The sequence below is a fragment of the Channa argus genome, chromosome 12 (assembly GCF_033026475.1).
Source record: "Channa argus isolate prfri chromosome 12, Channa argus male v1.0, whole genome shotgun sequence".
In the NCBI taxonomy this organism is placed as follows: Eukaryota; Metazoa; Chordata; class Actinopteri; order Anabantiformes; family Channidae; genus Channa; species Channa argus.
In genome coordinates, this window is record NC_090208.1 from 19,652,766 (window position 1) to 19,679,003 (window position 26,238).

The 26,238-nt window shown below is 37.5% G+C and overlaps 1 protein-coding gene across 4 annotated transcripts in view; it reads left to right on the plus strand.

The window, feature by feature from the left end:
- Positions 1-26,238, plus strand: part of exoc6b (exocyst complex component 6B) — an 84,602-nt gene that overhangs the window by 36,801 nt on the left and 21,563 nt on the right. For 3 of the 4 annotated variants that reach the window (XM_067524271.1, XM_067524273.1, XM_067524274.1), the window contains 6 exons: positions 2,841-2,952; positions 3,707-3,841; positions 4,042-4,230; positions 8,445-8,474; positions 16,228-16,369; positions 19,825-19,898. In XM_067524271.1, the coding sequence (XP_067380372.1) occupies positions 2,841-2,952; positions 3,707-3,841; positions 4,042-4,230; positions 8,445-8,474; positions 16,228-16,369; positions 19,825-19,898 (682 nt within the window). The remainder of the gene's footprint in view (positions 1-2,840; positions 2,953-3,706; positions 3,842-4,041; positions 4,231-8,444; positions 8,475-16,227; positions 16,370-19,824; positions 19,899-26,238) is intronic. The other variant, XM_067524272.1, reaches the window with a different exon arrangement.

A 26,238-nucleotide genomic window follows, 5' to 3' on the forward strand; every position in this document is an offset into this window, starting at 1 on the left:
GCCCACTAGTCACAAACTTAAGACCAAAGCTTTGGTCTTGCAATAGAAGTCTGTGTGTGTGTGTGTGTGCGTGACCGTGCTTGTGCTGAGCTGCAAATATGAAGCAGGGTGTTGCTGAAAAACAGCATGCATGGTCAGCCAGCTTGTTCAAGGTAATAACTGAAAAGAAAATGAAGGGTAATGTGGGTGAAAGTGGCCAAGATTTCCACTCAAGCAAAGACAATTAAGTAGTTCAAAATCAAGTTGCTTATGTCGGTCTTGGTCATGAGTGGAGTCCTTGATCACAAACACTCACATTTCCAGCAGCCCCTGTCAAGCTCATGCCATAGTCCTTGTGTGTATTTAGCACTGGTTCTGTTTCACATATCTAGGTGTTCCTGAAATTTTGTGTTGAGGCGAATTGAACAGACATGAATCACAGAGACCTTGAACTTAGCCACCAAAATATAATACATTAATCCAAGTATGCTTGTACTGATTTTGTACTTTATTCTGTTATATCATGAAAACAGGATTATTATCTCAATATAATAAAACTTGTTTTCTCGCAATAACAAGATAATTAGTCAAACTCCAAGAGACTGTCTTGGCTTCTGTATAGGTCACAGCTATTGCCTTATCATTCTCCAATTCTCCAAAATAAAAATGGGATTTTCACTATGCTTCAACATTGAATATATGGCAACAATTATTTTTGCATTTTTGTGTTAATGTTTTAATGAGTGGTTAAGTTATAAGATTACTAGTTAATTTGACTTTATTGTGAACTCCTAAAACACGTCCATCCTGTTCACGTTCTCCCATCCACGGTCCTGGTAGGCAGCGCCAGTATCCTGCTCACATCGATGTGATGATAAAGTACAGTGCAGAGAGCACACTGAAGTTTCTAATATCCATGCGCGGTGTACCTTGATTAAATCAAAGCCAAATGATGCCTGCTACAAAGCAACCACATGGCAGTCAAACAAGAATGATACAACTATGTATTTTTAATTGAAATTATTATTATTCAGCCAACCATGCTAACCAGCATGCTTTTTTGGCTAGGGTGCTTAGTGTAAATCAAGCCAAAATGACGTGAAAGCATAAATAGCATTTTTGGCTGATTTACCATTCTACTTGTTATAAATGACTGGATGTTCAATGACCCATCTGTTTTGTTTTTGTGTTTCTAATGTATATCTCAACAAAGCATGGACTAATTGCTTGGGTTGGGAGGGAGAGCGTAGTATCCTTGCCTGGCTACGTGCACTTCAACCCCTCACTGTTTTCACTGCTGTCTATATAATTTTTTTTGTTGTTATTGTTCTTTGTGTATTTTTAGGAAATGCCTTTGCATGTCTCCATTCATTCCTCACATTGCTGTAAACATGCCTGTGTTAAAAATATTTGGCTTCCTTTTGACAGTGTCAACCACTGTGTGTTTATTGTGACTGATTGCAACATAAATATAATGAAATTCAATCCATATTCTGTGGTGTGTCTGTATTTGTAAATGTGTGTGCACTTGCAGAATTCACTAGCGTACATTGAGTTTTTGCCACTGTCTCCACACATAGCGCACACACAGAGACACACACACACACACAGCATTTTTGTCCATTCAGCACTTCTTCTGTTCCAGGATTATTTTTTCCCCCCCTGCTCTGAATTGTCGGAACGTTTTTAGGATTCCTTTGCTTTTTTGGAAACAAAGTGCGTTAGGAATGCACACACGTGTGTGTCTACGTGTGTGTGTGTGTGTGTGTGTGTGTGTACTTAGGTTGAATTCCAGGCACAGACAATTTACTGATTTGGCTGGAATGTGTTTGTTACCCACAGGGCTCTAGAATAAAACACACACATGCAGATTCTTCATCATCTTGCAGGGGGTGAAAGTGATTGCTTTTTTTTCCGGCTGATTATCTGTGTCTGTGTTATGCATGTTTGACCTCATCTGAGCTTTAGAATTTTGTCTATTTGCCACCTCCTTACTTTATGTGCTTTTTCTTTAAATATGTCCTGACCTTCATCCTGTGATTTTCATGTCACGTGTGTGCCAGTATTCATCCCTCTGTGTATTCAGCCTCTTGCCGCTGTCAAAAGCATCTGCACCCACATAGACATCAGCTTTTTTTTTTTAAACAGTTAGACGCTTCCAGGAACCGGTTCTTAACCAGGAGGTGACACTTCGCCAAGGATATACTTGGCCATGAAAAACCTTGCTAGACACACTAAATTGTGCTGGGTTTTTTCACTAAACATTAACCACATTTCAAACCTAACAAAATCAATAGTATGTCTGAAATGTTCTAAGTGGGTCGGATTAGCTGCCATCAAACAATATTTTAACAGGAGATTTGAGCCCATTTTGGAGTTAAGAGCCCTCTCTCTATTTTTAGGCCTTGTTGGCTGTATAGAGGTGGTAATTTTAAGACTACCTCTTTGATGGTACTTAAAAAGATGAAAATAAAAATGCATGGCTAGTATCAGGATGGTTTGTTCATCTACTGTTCCAGACATCCGTTGTTTTAGTGATACCAAATAGATTGGCTCCTAAATCACATGTTCTTCATTGTTTGGGAAATTATTTTCAAACTCAGGTCTTATTAAGTGATTTAAATCAATGTTAGACTTCTTATGAGCCTGACTACACATAACATGGTAATATGCTCATTTAAATTGGCTGACATTTAGACTTTTTTCCAAATGGCGAGATCTGCAGACAGAGAAATTTACTTTGTTCATTCACCCTGTTTTTACTGGCTTTCTGAGTAGTCGCTCCAAAAGGAATGGAAGAACCCGCATCTGCAAAGTCACTAATTCTCTGCCATTCTGTGCATGTGTATATGTCTCTTCAGTTCCACCGAGGTAGACGATATGATCCGCAAATCGACAAATCTGTTGTTGACCAGAACCCTCAGCCACTGTCTGCAGTACACAATTAAGAAGAAGAATGTTGGACTCGTAGAGGTACTGTGTTTGTGTGTGTGTATGATGTGTTTAAAAAAAAGAAAAATCTTGATTCCTAGAGTTAACGTTGCTCAGAATGGCCATTATCAGTATTTCCAACACATTTCCAACACATTTCCTCCTTTCAACCTGTTGTTATTGTTGTTGTCATAACTGCGCAGAATGGTGAACTGTGACACCAAGTAGTGATTTTTATTTTCCACCTTCCGTGTGCTTTGTTTTCACACTATGACCAGCTTGGAGACCAAACAGTCACTAATTTCCAGGAACAGGATGTAATGATAAGGTGGAGTGTCTGGGAACATTCAGCGTGTCTGTATACTTTATTTAACATGTTAAATTAATGGAAACTGTGCTAATGACCAAACAGAGGTTTATGGTGCAAAGAATAACAACATGACTATTGTAGGATATGAGTGGAAAGTAAACATATTTGCTGTTATGTCTTCTGGCTGTCTTGCAGTGACTTTAAAAAGGTTTAAGAAATGATTGTGTGCAGTTTTTTTAAACACATTATCAAACCAAAACAAGATGGAATTAATTCAATAAATGCATCAATAAAAGTCATAATAATGGGATAATGGAAAAAAATTAAAAAACATATAGAAACGATATTAGCTGGCACAGACAGTCACTATGATTTTGTGACTATAAGACATAACAACGCTTTCATTACACGCAAATGTTTATATGGAACATTCCCAAAAACACCCAGTACCATTTTTGTTTCCTCTCTTTGTTTTTTTGCATCAAGCTGGTGCAGGTAATCATTAACACCACCCACCTGGAGCAGAGCTGCCACTTTCTGGAGGAGTTCATATCTAACATCACCAATGTTCCTCCTGATACAGTAAATGCAGCTAAGCTTTACGGGACATCCACTTTTAAGGTAAACTTGCACACACATCTTTTTCACATATATTTTTATGTCTTTGTTGTTTCGACTTTTTTTCTTTCATTTCCTTCTTCCACTTTACCTTCAGCTTCCTCAAAACATTTTTAGGTGTCTCTCTATTCCTTAGTTTCATGTCCTTATTCTTTCTTTTAAAACAAAGTAAAAGTCCTCTGTCTTTTCTCTACCATTGGCAGGATGCGCGTCATGCGGCTGAGGCTCAAATCTATACCAGCCTGAATGCCAAGATTGACCAATTCCTGCAGCTGGCTGATTATGACTGGCAGGCCTCTGTGCCAGGTGCTGGGACTCTGATGGCCAGCGACTATCTCATTGACCTGATTGCTTTTCTAAAAAGCACCTTTGCTGTCTTCACCAACCTTCCTGTTAGTAAACACACACACACACACACACACACACACACACACACAGAAAATCGGCAGAAACACACTTGATAAAAAGCCCATAATATTATTAATATTATTACATGGCCAAAAAAGTTCTCGTCATTGACAATACAGAGATTTAATTTTTTTTTATACCCAACAATAAAATATACACATCTGAAATGAACTTTAATTTACTTAAATTAACTTTTTTAGTGAATGTGGGACAGCAATAGGATGCTTAAAATTTTTTTATATATGTTTATACCTACTCAAAATATAGTTGAACTTGAACAGACAAAATCTAAGGCGAGTGTGTATATATATATATATCTATATATCTATATATCTATATATATATATATATATCTATATCTATCTATATATATATATATATATATATATATATATATATATATATATATATATATATATATATATATATATATATATATATATATATATATATATATATATATATAGATTAGATATAGATCTATATCTATATCTATCTATATATATAGATAGATAGATAGATAGATAGATAGATAGATATAGATATAGATCTATATCTATCTATATATCTATATCTATATATATATCTATCTATCTATCTATCTATCTATCTATCTATATATAGATATATATATAGATATATAGATATAGATATCTATATATATATATAGATCTATCTATCTATCTATATATATAGATATCTATATATATATAGATAGATATCTATATATATATATAGATCTATATATCTATATATATATAGATCTATATATCTATATATCTATATATATATAGATCTATATATCTATATATCTATATATATATAGATCTATATATCTATATATCTATATATATATAGATATATAGATATATCTATATATCTATATATATAGATAGAGAGATAGAGAGATAGAGAGAGATAGATAGAGAGAGATAGATAGAGAGATAGAGAGAGATAGATAGAGAGATAGAGAGATCTATAGATAGATGGAGATAGAGATCGATCTATAGATAGATGGAGATAGAGATCGATCTATAGATAGATGGAGATAGAGATCGATCTAGAGAGAGAGAGAGATCCATTGCATGTAAGGATAACTAGAATATTTATTTATTCAGGCTTTGAACGTGAATCCGTTTTATTTATATAAAATTCATGGGTGTATTCACCCTAAATATACGACCAGCTGAGTGTATGTGTTTATCTGTTTTGGTGTCCACTATGTTTAGATATAACTACATACTGCGCATTGATAATGTGTTATATAAACTCACTCGGCATGTTAGCATGAGACCTCACAGTGCAGAACAATCTGCTTTAGTTTGTATCGGATTGTTACAGGTTAGATCGCTAACAAGGGGCCGGTTAAGCTCAATCAATGGTGAGCTGGTCAGGTCAGCCTCACCAGATTATACATGGCTCAGGCTATTAAGTCTACTGCCCAATTGTAATTACAGTAAAGGTCAGGTGTTTTGATTTAAGCATCGGCAGGAGAATTATAGAATTTATCCAAGATTTAATTCACTTCACATTAAGCCTCAAATAGAGCAGGTTGACAGGATGTTTTTTTTTTCCACTGTAAGTGGTCATTTTAAAGTGACTATTTAAACAGTGAGTTTGATCTAGAATCTAAAATGCACATTTTATTTTTTTCATATTATTATTCAAGGTTTTATATTATTATTCAAGGTTTGTGTTTGTTTGTCTGCAAGACACACACTCACACATGGGTTAGCTTTAAGGCGATTGCATACGCAGATTTTGGTCTAAGCAGGTCACAAGGCCAGAAGGCCACACACGGTGCGCTGTGCTGGAAGTGTTCTCCAGCACTTTAAGAAGCTTTTCATTCACCCTCATGAGTCCCGGACATGACCCCGTCACACACACTTTAACTCAATCTATTAAATAGTGTGGGGCCTCCTAAGTAGATCAGATGCTGTGGATCTAAAATGCTGGGTGGTATGACCCAAAGAAACAGAGGTGATGTATTATAAAAGAGTAGAGTCACTCTGAAATTAATTAGATACTGTGGAGGGGAGTAGACCTGGCAGAGGATTTTAGTAGAAAGTTTTAAAAATTGCTTTTACTGCTAGCACTAAAGCCATTATTGTTATTCACATTATTGTCACTGATAAGTTCATAGTACTTCTTAATCCTGCTACAACAAAATTATCAGGATAATTAGACCCCATAAAAATAATAATTGGGAGCAACAGGTGTATTATGTATTATGATGGATATTAAAATTTATTCTGTGTTGTGTTCAGACTGAAAGTAGATTTTTACCGTACGTTATTTGTTGTTCGTTTTTCACTACAAATTATATGTGAATTAATGGCGATGGTTTTTCACCTACACTGTATATCTTAACAGGACTGACAGATGGTAGCTACTGTCACTGTAGCTCACTTACAAGGACAGATTGAAGTAGAATCAACACACTGTCTTTTGATTTTCATGGCTTTGTATCTTCATCATTCATTGCACATTTTTGCTCTTTCGATTAGTGATGTCCCAAATGAAGTTGACTGACCACAACAGGTTATGTGGACAGACGATTAATATAAAATCAGTTAAGTTTGTGTCACTTTGTATTACATAAGCAACCTGAGCTGACGTGCATATGTGGATGGGACTGTTTCCTCAGACAAGGTGTTCTGCAGGTCCTGCTTGTATAAAGAGAATAACCTGGACAAGATATAGTGACCAACTATGGCAATCAGCTACAAGAGTAAGCCTACCTGGTGGGTGCTCAGCATGGGAAAAATGTAATGCTGGCCATGACTGACAGGTGTCAGAAGACACTGGGTATAGCATGTTGCTGCGTTGAACTGCATAGCTGCAGAATGGTCAAAGTGCCCATACAGAGCCCTGTCCATATTTTTTTCAGTGTAGGAATCTGTTCTACAGGCCACCTCGTGTTACTTTCACTTTTAGTCATAGTTTAATCTGACTTTGTACCATCATTCTCTCATTCCTCGGTTCACTCTCCTACCTTTCCTGTTTTCAGCCTTTTGTACATCCACTTTTGTAGAGTGAGAAATCTGGTTTTGTATTCACATGGTAAAGAAATCAGGTTTCCCAAATCCCCTACAGTAATTACAGAAACCAGATATTGTATTTACATGACTGTTAAGAAATTGGCTTACTCTTTCTAGTTATACTGTTACAAATATGGCTTCAAAAATAGAGATAAATTAGACATTTATTTGTAAAATGGCACTCAAACAGTTTTCAGTTTAAGGTAAACAAGAAGAAAATGTGTCAGAAAAAATAAAGGTGTTTTTATTTAACTGTTGTTATGTAAGAACAGTGGACAGTTTGGGGACAGCACAGTCCGAAGTAGTTGAGGTCCAACAAGATTTGAATTTGAAGGCAGGTCAATAATCAAGGAATAAGCGATTGCCTAACTTGTCCTTTAAACATTGTGTGCAATGAAGACCACCACCAGACAGACACTGATCGGTCACTGATATTAATGGAGTGTGGGCTCACCGTGACACAGCAACACTCTTGCAACATTCTAGTAGACTCTGTATGTGTTAGTTGGAACTTAAGTGGTTGTTTTAACAGCTCTGAATTTAACTAGTTGGAAGCAGACTTGTTCTGAGAAAACTCAGCAGGGTCACATTTCTTCAGCAACTACACAAAAAGGTACATAGATCAGTTCGTCGGCCCAGTTCTCACTGGAGACGTTGCCCTATCCAAGAGCTAATAATACAACTCTGAGTTTGTTGCCACGTAGCTAAATACCTATAATTAAATTGAGCTCAAATTCAAAAATGGATCAGGGGAGTTATGAAAATGCCTCAGGAGTAAAAATAATCATGTGAAAATTATAAAGGAACTTTTGGACCCATAGTCCTGCAATTTTATGGCTTTTAAGCTGCTTGATCAGTTTTCTGCTGTGCACTGAGAAGGTTTGGCAGCAACTCCTCCTCTGAGCATCAAGGAATTCCCTTCACAACAAAGTGCCAGATAAAGTCAGATTAGCATCGTCTCAAACGCCTGTGTGCAATAAATACTGAGATGGAATAAGCTGCCAGTGTTCTTACAGCAGCTTGATTGAGCATCTTTATTTCCATGTGCCAGTACACTTCTTCAGTTTCCTTTAAACTTTAATGCCTTCCAATAATAAAACACAAGTTTCAATGTTTTGCCATTTGCTAAATTTGCAGCTTTATGTTTCTTGCCTTAGGGAACGGCAGTAGAGCATGCAACCTTACCGGTGAGTACATGGGTTGTTGTGGTAACAGAATGATGTTTACCAACTCCTGACTGACCTTGTTAATGCTTCAATTTTGACCCTAAATCCCACGACCTAACCAACCAGCATGTGATATGAAAAGGTAGTGATGCACGTTTTCCTGAATTTTAGTTCTTGCACAAATTTCTGTTTCAACCAGAGGGGGAAATCATAACAAGCCACTTGTCAGTGCTACCAAATGTTATATGCATTTAAGCAAATAAACCAGCAACTTTGGCAGATGACAATACCATTTGGATGGCCGCTCTACTCTGACAGATTATTTATACAGCAAAATAGTGGACATTTAAGACTTAGATCATGTAGCCATTCAGTCTCGATCAAAGCAGAGAAGATTTTGTCTACATAGTTAATACATTTATTGACGGTCTATAATTTAATCAGGTAAGAAAATAATGTATTTAGTATTTCTCCCAACCCTGGTTTCTGTCAAATTAAATGCAGTTTTAGATCCTTGAAGTGAAGCTGCTTGCACTGGCTCTTTGTGTGTGTCAAGGTTAGATGCAATAAGAAAACACTCAAAAAGGTCCCCAAAACCATGGTCCAGGCCTCATTTTTGTGGTGGTTTATGAGTGACATGAACAAATACCTGCCATAACACAGAAATTTGCGATTGTTCCACAGGACTAAATCTGAAGCTTCTCCCTTTACAGCGAATTGAAGGTTGGCTATGTGAGTTTAAATCCCCAAACACATAAGTAGATTCCCATTTTAGCCATTTTCCAGGTCATGAATCAGAATAAGCATCTGCAACCCTTCAGATTCACCCCTGAATACTCAGTCATTCTCATATTCTCTGTCACAGATTTGGTCTAAGGAACAGTGAGCTCGAGGGTGTTGCACATCAGTATCACATTTTTTGCTGTGATCCCACCTCTTGACTTTTGGCTGCCCTGACTGGTTGTTCATTTGACTGACAGGTTTCTGGATGGACAGAGAGCATATTGTTCACCGTGTCAAATCTCTTCCAGGAGTTGTGAATCAGTGGCGTTGTGGCATTGTGAAGCAATGAATTACAGTGCAGTTGTGTTTCTGATTCAACCTACTTACAACTATGAGTCAAAATATGTATTCAACTGGGTGTACTTCAAAACAAGCTAGGAGGCGCACACTTTGTTGGAAATACACATCAGTTTGTTACTGCACTTTCACACACGAGGTTCTGTTTGTCCTAACAAATTTGCCAACTTTTTTTTTTTTTTAAGTTGGGGATTAAATTTACTGCAAATATGATCTCAGAGAGGCTCAGAAAAGTAAATATGTTAAACTGAAACATTGTGTTAATTTTGATGGTATATATTACCTTCTCTGCCTTGGTAATTTTACTAAATCATTTGTAAATAACTTGTCATTGTCAGTTGTGGTCGCTCGTACAGCTAACTTAACAGGACTGCTGGAGTAGTGTATGCAACCACAGACAGACAAATGAGTTTATTCTAGAAATACATGTTTGAATATTGCAGTAGATACATCCACATCCCTCTTTTTTATTGTATGAAGATGGCTGCATTGGAACCTAGTTTTCATTCATCATTGTAGTATCTTTTACAGTGCCACAGTGGCAAGCCCTAATAGCCCACTATACACTACTTGCCTAAAACTCAAATGCTAGATAAAAATGTATCCAATTAATCTAAACTAATTGTTAATGAAAATAACCAATATTTCTAACTTTGGCTAAGTTTGGATCACAGGTTCAGCCTTTTTGGTAATAGAGCTGAAGGAGTATGTTCTCAGAGCCATTTAAAGATGCATTCGTCTTTTTCTGGTTGAACGATGAGAGACAGTTGCCTATTGACACAGCCAGAAGACAAAGCAACAGTAGTGCTCACTTGGAATTGAATCTTTCTTTCCATCTGTGAGGGTCTTTTGCCGTAGCTTTTGTAGTATTTCCTGCACAGTGGCACTAGACAGACCTGTCTTGTCAGCATTTCAGCCTAATCAGTATGTTGAGTCAGAAGCGGACATTGTCAGAGAGAGGGAGACCACTCTGATGCCATCTGGAATGAAAAAAACGAAGACTAAATAATCATCATGATTCATTTTGGCCCAGGGAAATGCACAGTGAGGCAGCATAACAGTTGAAGTTCTTCAACACTAATTCTTTTGACATTGGTTTCGTGTGTCTCTGCTTTGGGTCATGTTTTACCAATGGATTAGTCCCATATCATCTCAGAAATCCCTTTTTAGTTGCCAAATGCTCAATATTTCATTAGCCAATATGCAGTGAGACCAAAACAAGGATCTAAAATGGCTAAAAGGACTGTGTAAGACTATCATTTCAGATAACATTTGATTAAAATAGACAGATCGATTCAAACATTTCCCATTTTTAAATTTCTTTAAACAAATTTAAATATTGAATACTTAAATCCTGAAATAGCAGAGGGAATAATACATTAATTACTATATTTCACTGTTATTTTCATCTGTCTGCATTGCATTCTTTAATCCTCCTTTTTTTTCCTCCTCTTCCCCCTTTTCATTCCACTTTATTTATTATTCACAAACCCCTTCATCTCATCTGACTCTTTTCCAGACCTCACCAGTCTCGTCCCAATTCTTTCCCCTTACCTCTTTCCCTCCACCTCGTCTGCGCTCTTCTCTCTTGCCTGTTTGTTCAGCCGTTAGGAGCTGAGTAGGTTTTAATGAGCTGTTTGATTAACGTCTCTTGTTAACTACATTGAGAGATTGAGGGAGGGGTGGAGATATGGAGGTTGGGGAGAATTCAGTAATATAGGGTAAGAAGGTGGTGGTGCATGCTATACTTGGATTTACACTCTTTTCTTTCCTTCTTTCCTTGTCTTTTCTGTCCCTCTCCTTTCCTTTCCTCATCTGTCCTTCACTTAAATTTCTCTCTCTTCCTTTTCAATTAATTTCAGCTAATTTTTTATATCATGCCAATTCACAATAAAAAAAGATAATCAAGGAACTTTACTTAATATGGTCAAGACCTTACAGAATTATAGAGAAAAACCCAAAAATTCCCCTCCTGTGCATGCACCATACTACACGGGGGAGGAAAAACACAACCATGTTCAGGTTGGGCAGCCATCTGTGCTAAGTGCGGTTATAGCTTGAACTTTATTAAGAGTTTGATTCCACTTATAAATTCCAACACCATTATGTTTGGTTTAAGGTTAGGTTTGCATCCCCTTAACTGTACATTGAAACTGCTTGTAGGATGCAAACTTAATCCTAAACCCATAATAATGTACATTCAGCTACTAAAACTGTTCTTTCATCATTAGAAGTAACAAAAATGGTCAAGCGTATATAAAAAAGCTATCGTAAAAATTAAAACCACACAAACAAAAGTCTGTGTCATCCTTATAAATTAATTGAAAATTAAATTTAATTATGCCGATTAAACTTTGTTATAGCTAATTGTTGTTTTGATGGAAAAATAATTCTTTGTTTTGCTCTTTTTTTCCATATCAAAATAAGCGACACTGTAGCTACATAGATATGTAGCCTTTGTTTGAAACTGATGAGCGGAACCAAAATTCAGTTTTTTGTAGCGGTACCCAGCACTTGGCATTTTGTATTTGTTATAATATGGATTGCTTTATAACTGCACAATTATTGTTCTTTCCTGTACTCAACCTTTCTCCTCTTCAGTGCTCACATTTCCTTTCTTTTCCTCTCACTTTCCTATTCTCACTGTCTCTCCTTTCCTCAAATTTTCTCTCCTTACTTATCTTTTCTTCTGTTTCCTCACCTTTATTTCCTTCACTTACCATATCTCAACTTACCTTGTCTGTCTTGCTCACCTTTTTTTCTTTTCTTCGGCCTCCCTCACATTTCCTCTCTAGTGCACACCTTTACCTTCTCTTTCATTGTTTCCTTTCCCTTTCGTAACTTCTTCCCTTCATTACTTTTGCAAGTATTTCCTCGACCTTCTGACCTTTCTTTTCTTTTGGTTACTTTTTCCTCACATTTCCTCACCCATGCTCACCTTTGCTTTCCTTTCTTTCCTCACATTTTTCTCCTTTCTTCTCCTGACTTAATTTCTCTTTCTCCCTCCCTCCAATTTGCTTTAGGCTAATTGTTTCCAGTTGTCTGCATTGAACTCATGAGACAACACCATTATTGTCAGACAGACCTACCTGTGTGTGTGTGTGTGTGTGTGTGTGTGTGCGTGCGTACGTGTGCGTCGGCAGGCCGACTGGCCAGCCAGTCCGTGTACAGGACATGTAAATAGCATTAGGCCAATTTCATGCTCCATCTCAGCCTGTTTGTGTGTCTGTGTGTGTATGCGCATGCGTGCATCAGAGGCCAGCATCATATTAAAGGATGTCTGGCCAGCCATAGGTGTGTGGTTCGCTTACTGTACAACTACAATGGGATCTTTCTGCTGCTGTCTGGTTTCTTATATAAGATGATTTTTATGGATCTTTGAGCGGGAGACCAGTTATTACTGTGGCAGCAAGTTGAGCTGCTGCCTGGAGAACAAACAGACGAAATTATATTAAAGTATGTCACTAAAATGTCTTGATTAGTGAGTCATGAATGCTAAATATGTGTCTAATAATCAGTTATTGTTTCGTTATAGTTGGACTTGCAGACAAAGTTACATTTCATGGATGTACTTATCTTAAATTAGTGAGGTATATTCCACAACCAGCAAAATTTAGTTTAATCATTATTGCATTTGAATATTAATATATTTAATCACAGTTTTAAGATCATTATACATGCTCAAATGTTCACAAAAGTCAATGGCTGAGTTCAACAAGTGAATTAAAAGAACAAGATGCAAGTCACTGAATTCTAGTCAAAAGTTGTAAATCATGCAAGTGCACCCATTTGTGGGAAAAGGTGAATAATATGTTCACTGTGAATGACACCGATCGCCAAATAACAGGGAAACAGTCACGTGTGTTATCAGAGCCATGTAAACACAGTATAATTGTATACTTGAAGCTAAACATTAAGCACAATTACACAATTATGTACGTGTGTCTGATTATGTGTATATTTTCCTGTGATTGGTGTATACATTTGTGTATGTGTGATTAATGAGGTAATTAAAAATGCAGGGTTGAAATGAAAAGTCTGATGTTTATTGTAAATCACCTGAAGGTGGATGATCAGGACCTTCATGAACTTTCTTTTCGTCCTTCTGCTGCATAATTTGTACAGAAGGGCAGAATTTCTAGAGGAATTTTTAAAGGTTTGTTTTGTTGTGATAGTGAACATAAATGTTACAGAACATAAACTTGTGTTTCTCACCTTCAAAACTGCGGCAATGAACTGTAGGTAAAGCATATGAAATAATAGAAATTAAATACATTTTTTTGATGATTATAAGGAAAACAAAAAATAGATTTCACTCCATTTAAGTTTTCTTCCCCTGCTTCACTTTTTTTTTTTTACTCCTAGTTTAACTTTTAGGCGCTCATTTTATGTTCTTTCCCTCTTACCCCTTTTTCATTTCTTTGCTTCATTCTGTTGGAATGCAGACGTTGAGGTCAAGACCAAGGCCACTGAGCTAGTCACTGAGCTTACAGTCTGCTAACCTACAAACACTCCCTGCATGTGCGCGCGCGCACACACACACACACACACACACACACACACACACACACACACACACACACACACACACACACACACACACTCACACTCACACACTCTCAATCAATCCCACACAAACACATGTTTTGGTTTCTGTATTAATGTGTTGTCATGTACTTCCTCATCCGCTGCTTTTATTTTTATTATGCTACTTTGTCATTCTGATTGCACCTGAACACAGCATACAGTACTTCATTACCACTCACCCTGTGTGTGTATGTGTGTGTGTGCTTGTGTGTGCTTCTTTATTACCACTATGTTTCTATGTATGTTTGTATTTGTGTGTGTATCTTGGCCTGTAAACCTGAAAATGTCTGCAGGCTGATCCAAAACTGCCAAAGTTGATCTATCTTTGTGAATATAACTTACTTTGTGAGAATTTTGGTGCTGTTAAGGGGAAATTACAGTGTTCCAACACAACTCCCTAAAGTAAAGCGACAGGTAAGACAAAAACAAAAAATTAGCTTCAATCTTGAATTACATACAGTAAGTACAGAGTAAAACATTATAATTAATATATATAATAGAATGGTCCTTAAAAACAGAACCATAACAAGACTGTACTGTGTGGGAGATATCACAGATAATGATTTTTCTGATTATATTTTTGCTGTAATGATGAAAAAAATAATGTTTTCTTTCTTCTTTTCTGTTTCATTGAAAGGTGATTGTTTGATTCTAAATTGGTGCATAAATAGTGATACACTTACGATTCCAGACTATAATGATAAAACAAGAAAACTGAGCAGCTACAGTAGCATGGGAAATTAAGTTTTTTTTATGACGGTTCTGATTGATTTGTCAGAATTAGTGGTCAACCAATATGGGCTTTTAAGTGACCAATGAGAGATTTATACTTATTATAGTATGTTTTTCTCTCTCTTTCTTTTTGCGTCACAAGAAAAAACTAAAATAAATAAGTAAACAAAGTAAATTGGTTCACGACCAGATTAGAATGTTTTTTTTATTTTAAAAATATTTTTAGAACAGCAACAATGCTATCTAATAAAACTACCATTGTATTTTTAGCTCTCAAATACATACGCTCAGGTACACTTAGCTACAACTAATACACTAATAAATCCTTGCTTCATAAAAGCATACAATAATCAGTTTTTGTCTTCTGGTGCTGATAAAACTGTTTAATACATTTAAAAGGCTGATGTGTTGATGCTGTTGGTTTGCGTTGTGTTAGTATAATTTATACCAGTGCAGCTCGGCTAAGTACAGAAACACCTCACAATATAATACATAATAAAACAGCAGCATCTCTCACAAGGACCTCTGAATAAACTCATAAAAATGTTTTAAACCAAACTAAACATTATCTCTTAACGTGAGGATTTAGTTGTAGGACTGAAGAATTAGACAGACGTAGTTTTAGCTGTAGGTGTCCAAGGGCGGGTGTAGCTCAGTTGGTAAAGGCAATCGTCCATGGACCACAGGGTATGGACCACAGGGGATCGAACCTCAGTGGTTATAAGTCGAAGTGTTTCTAGGCAAGACACTGAACCCCTAACAGCCCTTTCCCTCCCCAGCTGTGCAGTTCCGGTCCAAGCCCGGTAGAAATTTGGGAGGGTTGCGTCAGGAAGGGCATCCAGCGTAAAAACTGTGCCAAATCAACATGCGGTGTGGTGACACTGAACTCACGGGATAAGCCAAAAGGACAAAAAAAAAAAAGTTTTAGCTGTAGGTGTCAATAATAAATTGACAACTGAGTATAAATTCATCCATCTCTGCATGTGTGAATCACAACATATTCTTGTAAAATAAACATGCAAACAAACTGCAGAACATTTACCATCAAGCTAACATTGAGTCCGTTTACATGAAAGCGTGGCGTTCTCTGGAAAGCTGGTTTCTGAAATCAGGGTAGGGCATTGTTGATCATTAACGAGGCGATGTCGACTCATTTTTAAAACAAAGTTTGCCTAAAGTCTGACAGAAAATTTAACTAAGTGCCCTGTAGGAGGATTTTTTGTGGATCAGCTGTGTCTGCCAGGCTTCCAAATTAAAAAACCTTACCTTGGCTTTTTCTGTCTTTCTTCCTGTCCAATTATTCACTCTACCACTAGTCAGGACGAAGGAGAATATGGAGGCCTAAGGATTCTCTTTTGCTTGCTCTGTTTCACAGGGTAAAGTGGCCCAGACAGCCTGCATGTCAGCTTGTAAACACATCTCCACCTCCCTGATGCAGCTCCTGCTCGATCCAGAGGTCCGGCAGCTCTCCATTGGAGCTCTACACCAGCTCAGTGCTGACATCAACGAGTGTGAGAGTGAGTGATAATTACTATTTAAACAAAACTTTGTTTTTTTTAATATATATATATATATATATATATATATATATTACATTCTATAACAAATGTAACTAAATTACTTTGCAATATCACAAAAATGTTAATGATTCATTGTATTATCTTACAGTAATTATTTTACTTGTAAGTCTTGAATCTTGTGGATAACAAAAAACATGTTACATAACATAACGTAACAAAATAAGACCACAGCATTGTTAGTTTTGGCCTGGTTTTTGTCTAATGCAACATGGTTCAACATGGTTCCACATGGTGAAGAATTACCTGAGAAGTAAGAAACCAGATTGTGAGGAATTATGAAGATGGAGAAGGAACAAAAGTTGATGAAAAACAAAATATACACGAAACATTTCTAGTTTTTAAATGTTGCTTAGAGTACAGTTAAACCATCCTGAATAAATGGAAGGAATATGGCGCATGTGTATATCTGCCTAGAGCAGGCCTTCTGAAAGAATTAACTGACCATGCAAGAAGGAGACTATTGAAAGCCATTTTCCCATAAATTTTAAGCAGATGAAAAACCTGGGCAACAAATAGCATATGTAGAATACATATGAGTACATATGATTTTAAATAATCTTTTCAGTTGATTGGCGTTATTTTGTTTTCGGTCTGGCAAGGGTTGAAACCAAATAAGAACATGGGTTAAATTTAAGTGTGAAAAAAGTGGAAAGTAATAGTAAAGAAGAAGGTGAAGCAAAATAGGGAATATTTGACAGAAGAGAATAAATGAAACGAAATGAAAGTATGAATGAAAAATGAATGGACACAGCAGGTATGAAAGAGCAGAAGGATAGCTATAAAAGGAAAATTACACAATGGAGTGAAGGATAGAAAAAGTATTGGGTTACCTGATATGAAAATGATGTGTAAGACATAAACTTTGAAAAATTTGAATTGCAAACGCAAATAAACACAAACACAAATTGTTGAAGAAAGAAAGTGAACTTAGAAGGGATTTAATGAAAAAAGGATTAAGCTCACTTGGGATAAAGGGAAATGAGGGACAAGTAGGAAGGGAAATGGGATCAGATGAAAGAGGTGTGAAATTAAAAAAATTGCAAGCACAAAAAGACTACATAAGAAAGAAATGACAGAGAAGAGAACAAAATACATGAATGAGAGGAAGGATTAAATAAATGAAAATTAATAGTGAGTTTAAAAGAAGAAGGAATTGAGGAGAGCTCAAGAAAGAGGGATTAGAGATTAAATAAAGGGAGGAATTTGGGCATAGTGACAGATGAAAAGAATGGGTGGTACAGATGAAATGAATACGATCCCACAGGAATAAGTGACAAAAGATTCAGAGATGAGGAAGGCTGAGAAGAAGGCAAGAAAACCAAGGCAGAAGAGTGTAAGGATAGAGCAAACATTGTAGTTTAGTAAATGTAAAAGATGAAGAAGAAAGAAATAATGAGGAATAAAAAGAGTAAAGATGCAAGAAAAAGTAAAATGTGGAAACCAGAAGGGTACAAAAGAGGACAAAGAACACCTATGTGAAACGTCGGTTTTCTAGCTGGAATCTGTCGGAGAGGAAGATGGTAATAAAAAGCATAAATAGAGTGAGAAAATTGAGATAAATAAGAACAGAATATAATAATAATTTAAATATAATGTACATAACTTTGACACTACATAACTTTAGTTTCTCCCAGTTTGGCTCTCTTTTAATCGTCACCATAGTGACGATTACAAATCTTAACCAGATGTGACATGCTAGTCTTTTTTTGATCAGACATATCAGGGTTGAAATCATTTCTCATGCAATTTTTGTCACTATTTAATGATGAGAAGATGACCATCACTTCTCTCTATTAAAATGAAAGAGAGCTTGAATAGCTATATAGAATTTCTAACTACTGTACACAGGTTGCTACTGTACAAGGCCTAACGATTGGCACATTCTTGATGGCTGTACAGTACAGCGAATGATAGGTGTGATTTGCCAGGACAACTGGTCGATCCTGGTCGGTCCAGGTTGGTACCAGTCTGGCCTTGTTGGTGCTAATAGTCAGTGGAAAATTCGTGTGAAAATATTTTTTAAACCAATCCATCAAGTGTCTGCTGCTTCCAGCTTGGCAAAGACTAGAAACCTGTGACAGTTGGTGGAAACAGGGTGAAGTTTTCAGTTATTAAAGGTTGCAGCTGGAATTTAGGTGTGTCCCCAGTTTAAGACAACTTTCATAACCAATGGCCAAACTTTGTTTTTATGGCACTAGATCCCATTTTCCTAGCACTTACCATAATCCTTTAGAGCTGAAGATTAAAATTTCACCCCAACGGAGCCATGCTGAGTATTACATCATAGCTTTAAATAAACTTGGCCTACTACAGCAATAGAAGTGATACATTGCAAAAACTGCATCGTAAGCGTTTACATGTTTTGCCTTTGAGGATCATTTGAGGATAAAAACTGATTTGGCATTTCAGTTTTCCACTAAAATGTTAAACTACAAAATTCAGCTGTTGGAAAATCTACAACACGCCACTAAAATCTGTACTTTGCAGTGGACTGTTTTTATAACAGTCAAGTTATGAAAAGCACCGACAATGTCCATGCAATACAGACTTCAGACGAGATACGGACAGAAGAAAGAACAAAGAAATGAGGTGAAGAATGTAGTTTGCATTTGAAAATAAGAAAGGGCTAGTGTAGCCGATTGCTTTACAGTTCATGAGCAGGACCTGGTGTGTGTGGTTGTGTGTGTCGTTGGGGTCAGTGAAGATGGCAGGCGTGTAATCAGTGCTGTGGTGTGTATGGCCTAGCGTTTTGGTGTGTGTGTGTGTGTTTTCTGAGGTAAAAGAGATTAGCTACAGGCTTGCTTTCCCTCTCTCTGCGGCACTCCTCTTTTCTCTCATTCCCTCACTCAGAATACCAGTCGGCTTGTTTACGGGGGCCAACTGACGCCAAGACCCCAGCTCACACTCCATACGACCCCGACGTGCACACACAAGCATCACCCTGGGTTCAAAATCCAACAGTTCTCGACTGTTCTCAAACACGCCAGCAAAGCCCTCTAGAAACAACAAATAAACACGCACACAACCAACTCACACACACAGATTCAACAAAGCCTACTTTTAAACACAACAATACCTTTGCTCCTTCGCATCCACAAATGCGCACACTCCCTTATACACACTGAATCTTGCTTTCACAAGCATGCACACACACTCTTTCTCTTTTTCAAGACCCAGCGACATGACTCTAACACCCTGCCCTCCCCCTTCCCTTCCTCCCGCTCATCCCTCCTCCTCCCCAGGCTGTCATTTGTCTGCCAATCTATCCCGATGCATAACGAATCTGACCAGGTCTTTTATTATTCCCTTTTTCACCCTCTTTTTCCCCTCCTCCTCCTGTCTTCCCTCTCTCTGGGGGTGGACTGGGGGGGCGGGTTTGTATTTTCCCACAGGTTTTGCCAGAGCCGGCCCGGTCGCAGGCTTCCAGGGTGACACGTTGCTTCTGGCCTTCAGTGACTTGAGACAAGTAGGTCTTTGTCTCCCTCGTGGTCCTCTTTCCTTCATTTTCGCTTTCTGTTTTTTTTTTTTTTTTTTTTTCCTTCACTCCACTATCTTTTTCTACCTCCTCTACTTCCCCCCTCATCCTTTTCATCCATCCTCCCATCCTCCCTTATCCCCCAGTTCTCCTTTTCCATTTTTTTCTCCACATCTTTCTCCTTCAATTAGTTTAGTTTTGTTTGTTAGTTTTTATTTGTTTGTTGTTGTTTTAAATTTTACGTCATTCTAATCTTTTTTACTCTCTCCTATCTGTCTTGTTAAGTCTTTTATTTTGTCATTGTGTTTGGCTTCATCCAGTCATGTCATAAAAAAATCCAAGCTTTTTTACACATTTCATCTTGGTTTTACTTTGGTTCCTCTGACAAAAACACTTTTTTTGCTTTTCTAGTGTTAAAATCTTTCATTAGTTATTGTCACAAATGTCCTATAAGAAGGCAGATTTAAGTCCAAAATAAATTAACCTAACTATGAATGAACTTGAGTAAGGAAAAGCAGGAAACCTAAAATCTTCACAAAAAAATGATAAAACGTTAAACAATTTTAGGTGGGTTTTAATAGATTGATAAAAATTATGCACAAATGGTTTCATAAAAGCGTCAGATTAGCAAATGTCTGTCAATTGCTCCAGCTAATACTACACCAGAATGATTTCTGCACACCATCCATCACTATATGGATAACTAGAAAAGATTCTAAATATCTGTTTGCTATTATTAAGTAGCCAAAGCACGTCATCTCTTTTTCATTTCTTGTAGTTGAATTCGAACAATTGGTTTAAGGCTGTTCCACTCTGGTCTTTTTAAAAGGTTTTAAACACCTCGACATTTTTTTTTGTACAGCAGTGATGCTGTTGTACTTGACCAACATCGTTTGAAATGAGAATTTTATATCATTTGCTAAAAATGTAATAATGAAAATGGTTAAACCGTTACATACAAGATCACTTTAGACTCACTGAAGGGCTTATACCTAACCATTTACTTTGTGATATTAGATATAAATGGTTCCTATTTTTTGTTAACATGCCCTTTTCTTGATGTCTGAATATAACAGCAAAGTCATTGTAACATCAACATATATTTATGACTTTTATTGCTAAACATTGACAGATTTTATCTTTTGGTACCTGGCAAAATCACAAAGATTAATCAGGTTTTCCACTACTAGCTTGAAGCATGGGCCGACCTTGGTTCTTAGACCTGATATTAAGAAACAGCTGAGTGCAGGAAGTGGACTCGGATGTGCGCTGGGACATCTTGTTTCGGGCCCTGGGAAAAACAGAGCAGAACCAGTCAGAGCAGCAACAAAACTGGACAGCTCCGCTGAGAATCCAGGATGTAGGGCGGAGTGCGTGAGCATGAGTGCGTTTTAGTGTGTTGCTGTCGTATTTTAACTTTGCGAAGAAAGCGTTTGGCAAGCACTGCATACGTGCATGAAAGTGCATGTGAGAAAATTCGTTTGCCATCGTCGTTTTTTGAGTTTATTCTTTTGAGATAGACTTTGGTGAGTGTTTGTGTGTCTGTCATCGTTATGAATGTGTGAAACTAAGCAGACTGTGTGTGTCTGTCATCATTGTTGAATGTGTGAAACGGGGCAGAGAGCCCGAGCAAAAGTTTGTGTGGCTTTCTGGCTGCTATGTGTTTGTCATCGTTGCTGTGAAAGTGGGTTGAAAGTGTGCGCGTGCTTATGCATTTGAGTGTGAAGCGTAGAGTGCGTGCGTGTCTCTTTGCGTGTCATCACAGTGAATGTGTGAACCAAGGCGAAGAGCAAGACAAAGTTTGTGTGTCTGCCTACCCGTCTTTGATGCGCGTGTGTTTGTCGTAGTTGTTAAGTGTGTGAAAGTGGTTGGAAAGTGTGTGCGCGCGCTTGTGTGTGTGTGACAGCGGATGACGGATGGGCCGGCAGGACAGAGCAGGGGACGATGAATGAGGTGACAGACAGAGACGGATAGCCCTTTATCCCTCCGTCACAATCCCTCTTTCTCTCTCCCTCTCTTCTCTTTCTCCGCCTGTCGGGATGATGCAGTGCCTCTTGTTCTCTCACTTGGAGGAGGAGAAGGAAGGGGGGAAGATGGGGAGAAAGAGAAAAGAAAAAAATTGCATTCATCCCGCATCAATGTTTATTTAACCCCCCCTCTTCTTCTCTCTTTTACTCCTTCCTCTTTTCTTCCTTTGCTACCACTGCTTGCTCCATCCTCCTCTTCTTCATTCTCCATCCTTTCCTTTCTTGCATCTCCTTCAATTGCCCTTCCCTCTTTTTCTTCGTCCTTGCCCCTCTTCTTTCGTCTTTCCTTTGCTGATCAGAATCGACACTCCTTTTGGAGTTATTCAGCTCTTTAGCTCTTTCTTTTTTCTCTTTCAGCCTCTCATCCATTGTTTTTGTAACCTTTCTTATCATATCAAAAGAGACACATTCCTCCCACCCCCATATGCGCTTTCTTACATAATGTTTGTGTGTACACATCTGCCAGAGCGCATCTCTTTGTGTGAGATCTACATTCTTTTGGGTAAATTTTTCATGTTTGTAGGTCGACCTGCACGCTTTCATGTGTGCGCATTGATGCTTTGGAGTGTGTGTGTTTGTGTGCGTTTGTGTCATGTTGGTGAATGGTCGATAAATCACGCTGACGGGGCCGTTTGTTGTGTGGTCGGGTCCTGGTGTTCTGGAAGGTTCCGGGGTCCTGGGACAGGGCCGAGACAGGAGTTCCCCCCAGGACACACACATTCTCTCACACATACTCTTAGATACTTAGATGGACACACGTGCTTATAAGTAGTATTTTATATATTACAAACAAGTGTAATGTTTAAAATACATAAATGTATAAAATATATGATTTGTTTTCACTATTTTAGGTTGTTTTCAGGTTTATTGTTGCACGACATACTATACCAGCATCAAGGTCAGACATCCGAAATTTAAAAACTGGCCCACGTTCAGTCACAGAGGTTCAGTACTTATAGAGATATTTTTGCTACCTTGAAAAAAAAAAAACTTTCTTTTTATCTTTAAACTTTTTATGTTTACACATTGTTACTGCTGTGTTGAAAAGAATGCATCTATTATGACCCTAAATACCTTTTCTAGCCTGCTGTATCATTACTTATCCAAGTGTTTTTAGGAACAATGTGTCATGATAATTCCCAGCACTATTATTTACTCCTCTGACCTTAATTAATTTGTTTTTCAAACTGATTCTATCTGATCATTTATCCATTATCAGCTGTGAATTATAGGGTTATATAGCATATAGGATTATATCAGTGTTCAACAACTACTGGATTCATTATATTATCAGGAATGTATTAGGAAAAAAAGAAAAAATGTGAAATCTACATAAATGAATTTCACATTTACTTCACATTCCACTTTGTTGCCTTGTTATCACTTCATTAATATTTTCCAGACTCAGTACACATAAACATATTAAACTTTATTCTGTTGCATTAAAATAAATCAAAAGTCTTACATTTAACTTATTGAAACTTTCAGAAATCCAGAGTACAGTAAATATCACAGATCTCTCTAAACACTACGAATCATTGTGAACTTTCAGTTATTGACAGTTTTCAGTGATTGGGGCTGCAGATGCATTGTGGTCAGTACCAAATAAGGTTTCATACCCAGCCCTAAATGTCGTTGCTTCTATTTGAGCAGAATCTAAAGTTCTTTCAATTTGGCCAGAAAGACAACATGCCCCGTCTTTCCTTTTACAGATGGGAATGTTCTCGAGTTCCTTTGGCATGAGGTAAACATAGCTGTGTCCCAATATCAGGCTCCACAGTTTAAGTATTAATTCATTGAGGTATGCATTATGTACGATTCCACTAATTCTATGTTGTTGGCACACAAAAAAATTATTCCCTTTCATATGTTCTTTAGAAACAGAAAAATAAATTACAAGTTGGAAACAAGACAAAGAAACAAAAAGGGTTGAATGTTCTTTTTCCAAAGATTAAATACTTCATCTTTTTCTTTTCCTGACACTGCCCCACTGCTGTTCACACTTTGTAAAAAGTTGTTTCCAGTTTCCATTTCCTTTGTGCAATGCAATTTATAACTTTCCAAACCATGTTTAAATGGTACAACTTGACAAGTAACACTTGGAGCAACAGCAATTCACCCAATTTCCTTTTCCATGAAAATTCCATCAAGCAGGTAGTCAACCCACTTGTCACAGAGCTTTCAATACATTTTTGCCAATTTTGTTTGATTCCCAAAAAGCACAGAATTAAGATGCTCGTGAATTCAGCTAGTCAATCCTCATGGGCTATTTCTATGTGAATGGCTACAGACATTCCACAACCAGACATCAGTACATAGAAACTAGTCAATGTCTTGGCACTATGAATAGCAGCAAGTAAATACTGCAACAGTAAATATAATTTCTCTGTTCAAGGTTGCTGAAGTAAGAATAATGATCTTCAAATGAGCTGTTTGCTAAACATCATGACACCAGTTGTTTCCATATCATTGCCAGGTTATAGATTACAGCACCTGTTTTTAAAGCACTTTTATGGATTTATCTAATCTCAAGAAAGTAAAACAGAAGAATCCACAGTGTGTGCAGATTTGATCTGTTAATTGTTAGAGAGACGCTCTGGTTTGTAGCTTTTTCTGTCCTGACAGTCTGCTGCTATCCAAAACATATTTGATGTATACAATTTTCAAAAAATAGTTGAAGACTGCTAATTTTCAGATTTTAGAAGTTGGAATCAATTTGCTCTGTTGTATCTTGCACGTGTATATTGTGAAACTAAAACACTTCTTCTCATACAGTATGCTCATACTTTGCTTTAATGATTTCTCCCTGACTTTTAGATTAAACTTGGCACTTGCCTTGTACTTCACTTCTGCCAAGCATCTGCCAAAAGAATAAATGTAATAAAGATTTAGAAATCTGTTGACAGAAGATACATGTAAACAAACATGGCTCATATTCTTACTCTACTTTTTGCTCCCTGGCAGACTATATGGAGAGTCACACAAGGAATAGTTTTCACTTTTATGGCAAACTATTTCAAACTGTCTAGCAAAAGCCTGATTCACTTTAACAAGCTTATCTGTGCTGTCATCAGGTTTCTCCTGTTCTCTACAAGTGCTAAATAACTTGGTAAGCTTAGGAGGCTGATTTTGTTAGTGTGTGTGTGTGTGTGTGTGTGTGTGTGTGTGTGTGTGAGCACTCCCCAGGCTGCCCTTGTCCGCAGATCCTATCAATTCTCCTATATTTAGAACATTCAGAAGTTTGTGGTTACTTCAGACCTTTGGCTGCCCTGTGCGTGTGCGTGTCTGTGTCTGTGTGTGTGTGCGCGCGCAAGCATGTGTGTTGCGGTGTGGCGGCCGCCTAGAAAAATGCTTGCAACAGTAGAGTTCAACTCATCCCCTTCTCCAGTCCTTCATTTGCCAGGAGACCATTCTTCCACCTTTTGCCCAGTCATGTGTGTGCCCTTTCTGTCATTGATTGGACCCGGGTTCGTTCCTTTGGTTGACCACAAACAATCAAATTTCATCCATTCATTTATCCCCTTTTTTGATGTCATGTCTTTTCCCCTACATTCGCTTGTTTGCTTTGTCTTTTTGTTTCTGTCAAAGTCTGTTTTATTGAACTTGCAGTCATTTGGCTCTCTTTGCATTCACCTTCATCTTTTACTCTTTGACATTACCTGTTTTTGCCTCAATATTTATTTTTCTCTCCTTTGTCTCTTTTACTTTGCCTGCCTTTCTTCTCCCTCCAACAGGTTTTTTTTGTGTGTTTTCTTTGCTTTTATCAAACATTACCTTTTGCATATCCTCTCCTACTTTCTCACCTATTTCTTGATCTTCTTTTTCAGACTGTTTCTCCTCATTTTATCTTTCAGTCACTCACTTGTGAGTCTTCAACAATACCTGGGTTTCAGTGGTCGTAACACTTTCCCTTGTAGCACAGATGCACTCACTCTGTTTTCGCTACTATCTGTCTGCCTTCTGTCTGATATTTGTGCATGTCCCAGCCATTACTTCACGAGGCTTCCCTCTTGCTCTCCAAAAGCAACATGTCACAGCATGACAACTGCTGCCCTTATCCTGACTCTAGATTGACCAGCGTAGCCAGTAACGATTATCCAGTGACAGGATAACAGATTCTGTGTGTGTGTGTGTGTCTGTGTGTGTCTGTGTGTGTCTGTGTGTGTCTGTGTGTGTCTGTGTGTGTGTGTGTGTGTGTGTGTGTGTGTGTGTGTAATAGACAGGGTATAAGATGAGATGAGGCCCAGTGGGAGAGGAAACTTCCATCTCACCTCCTCATAACCCAGACTAATGAGGCAACAAGA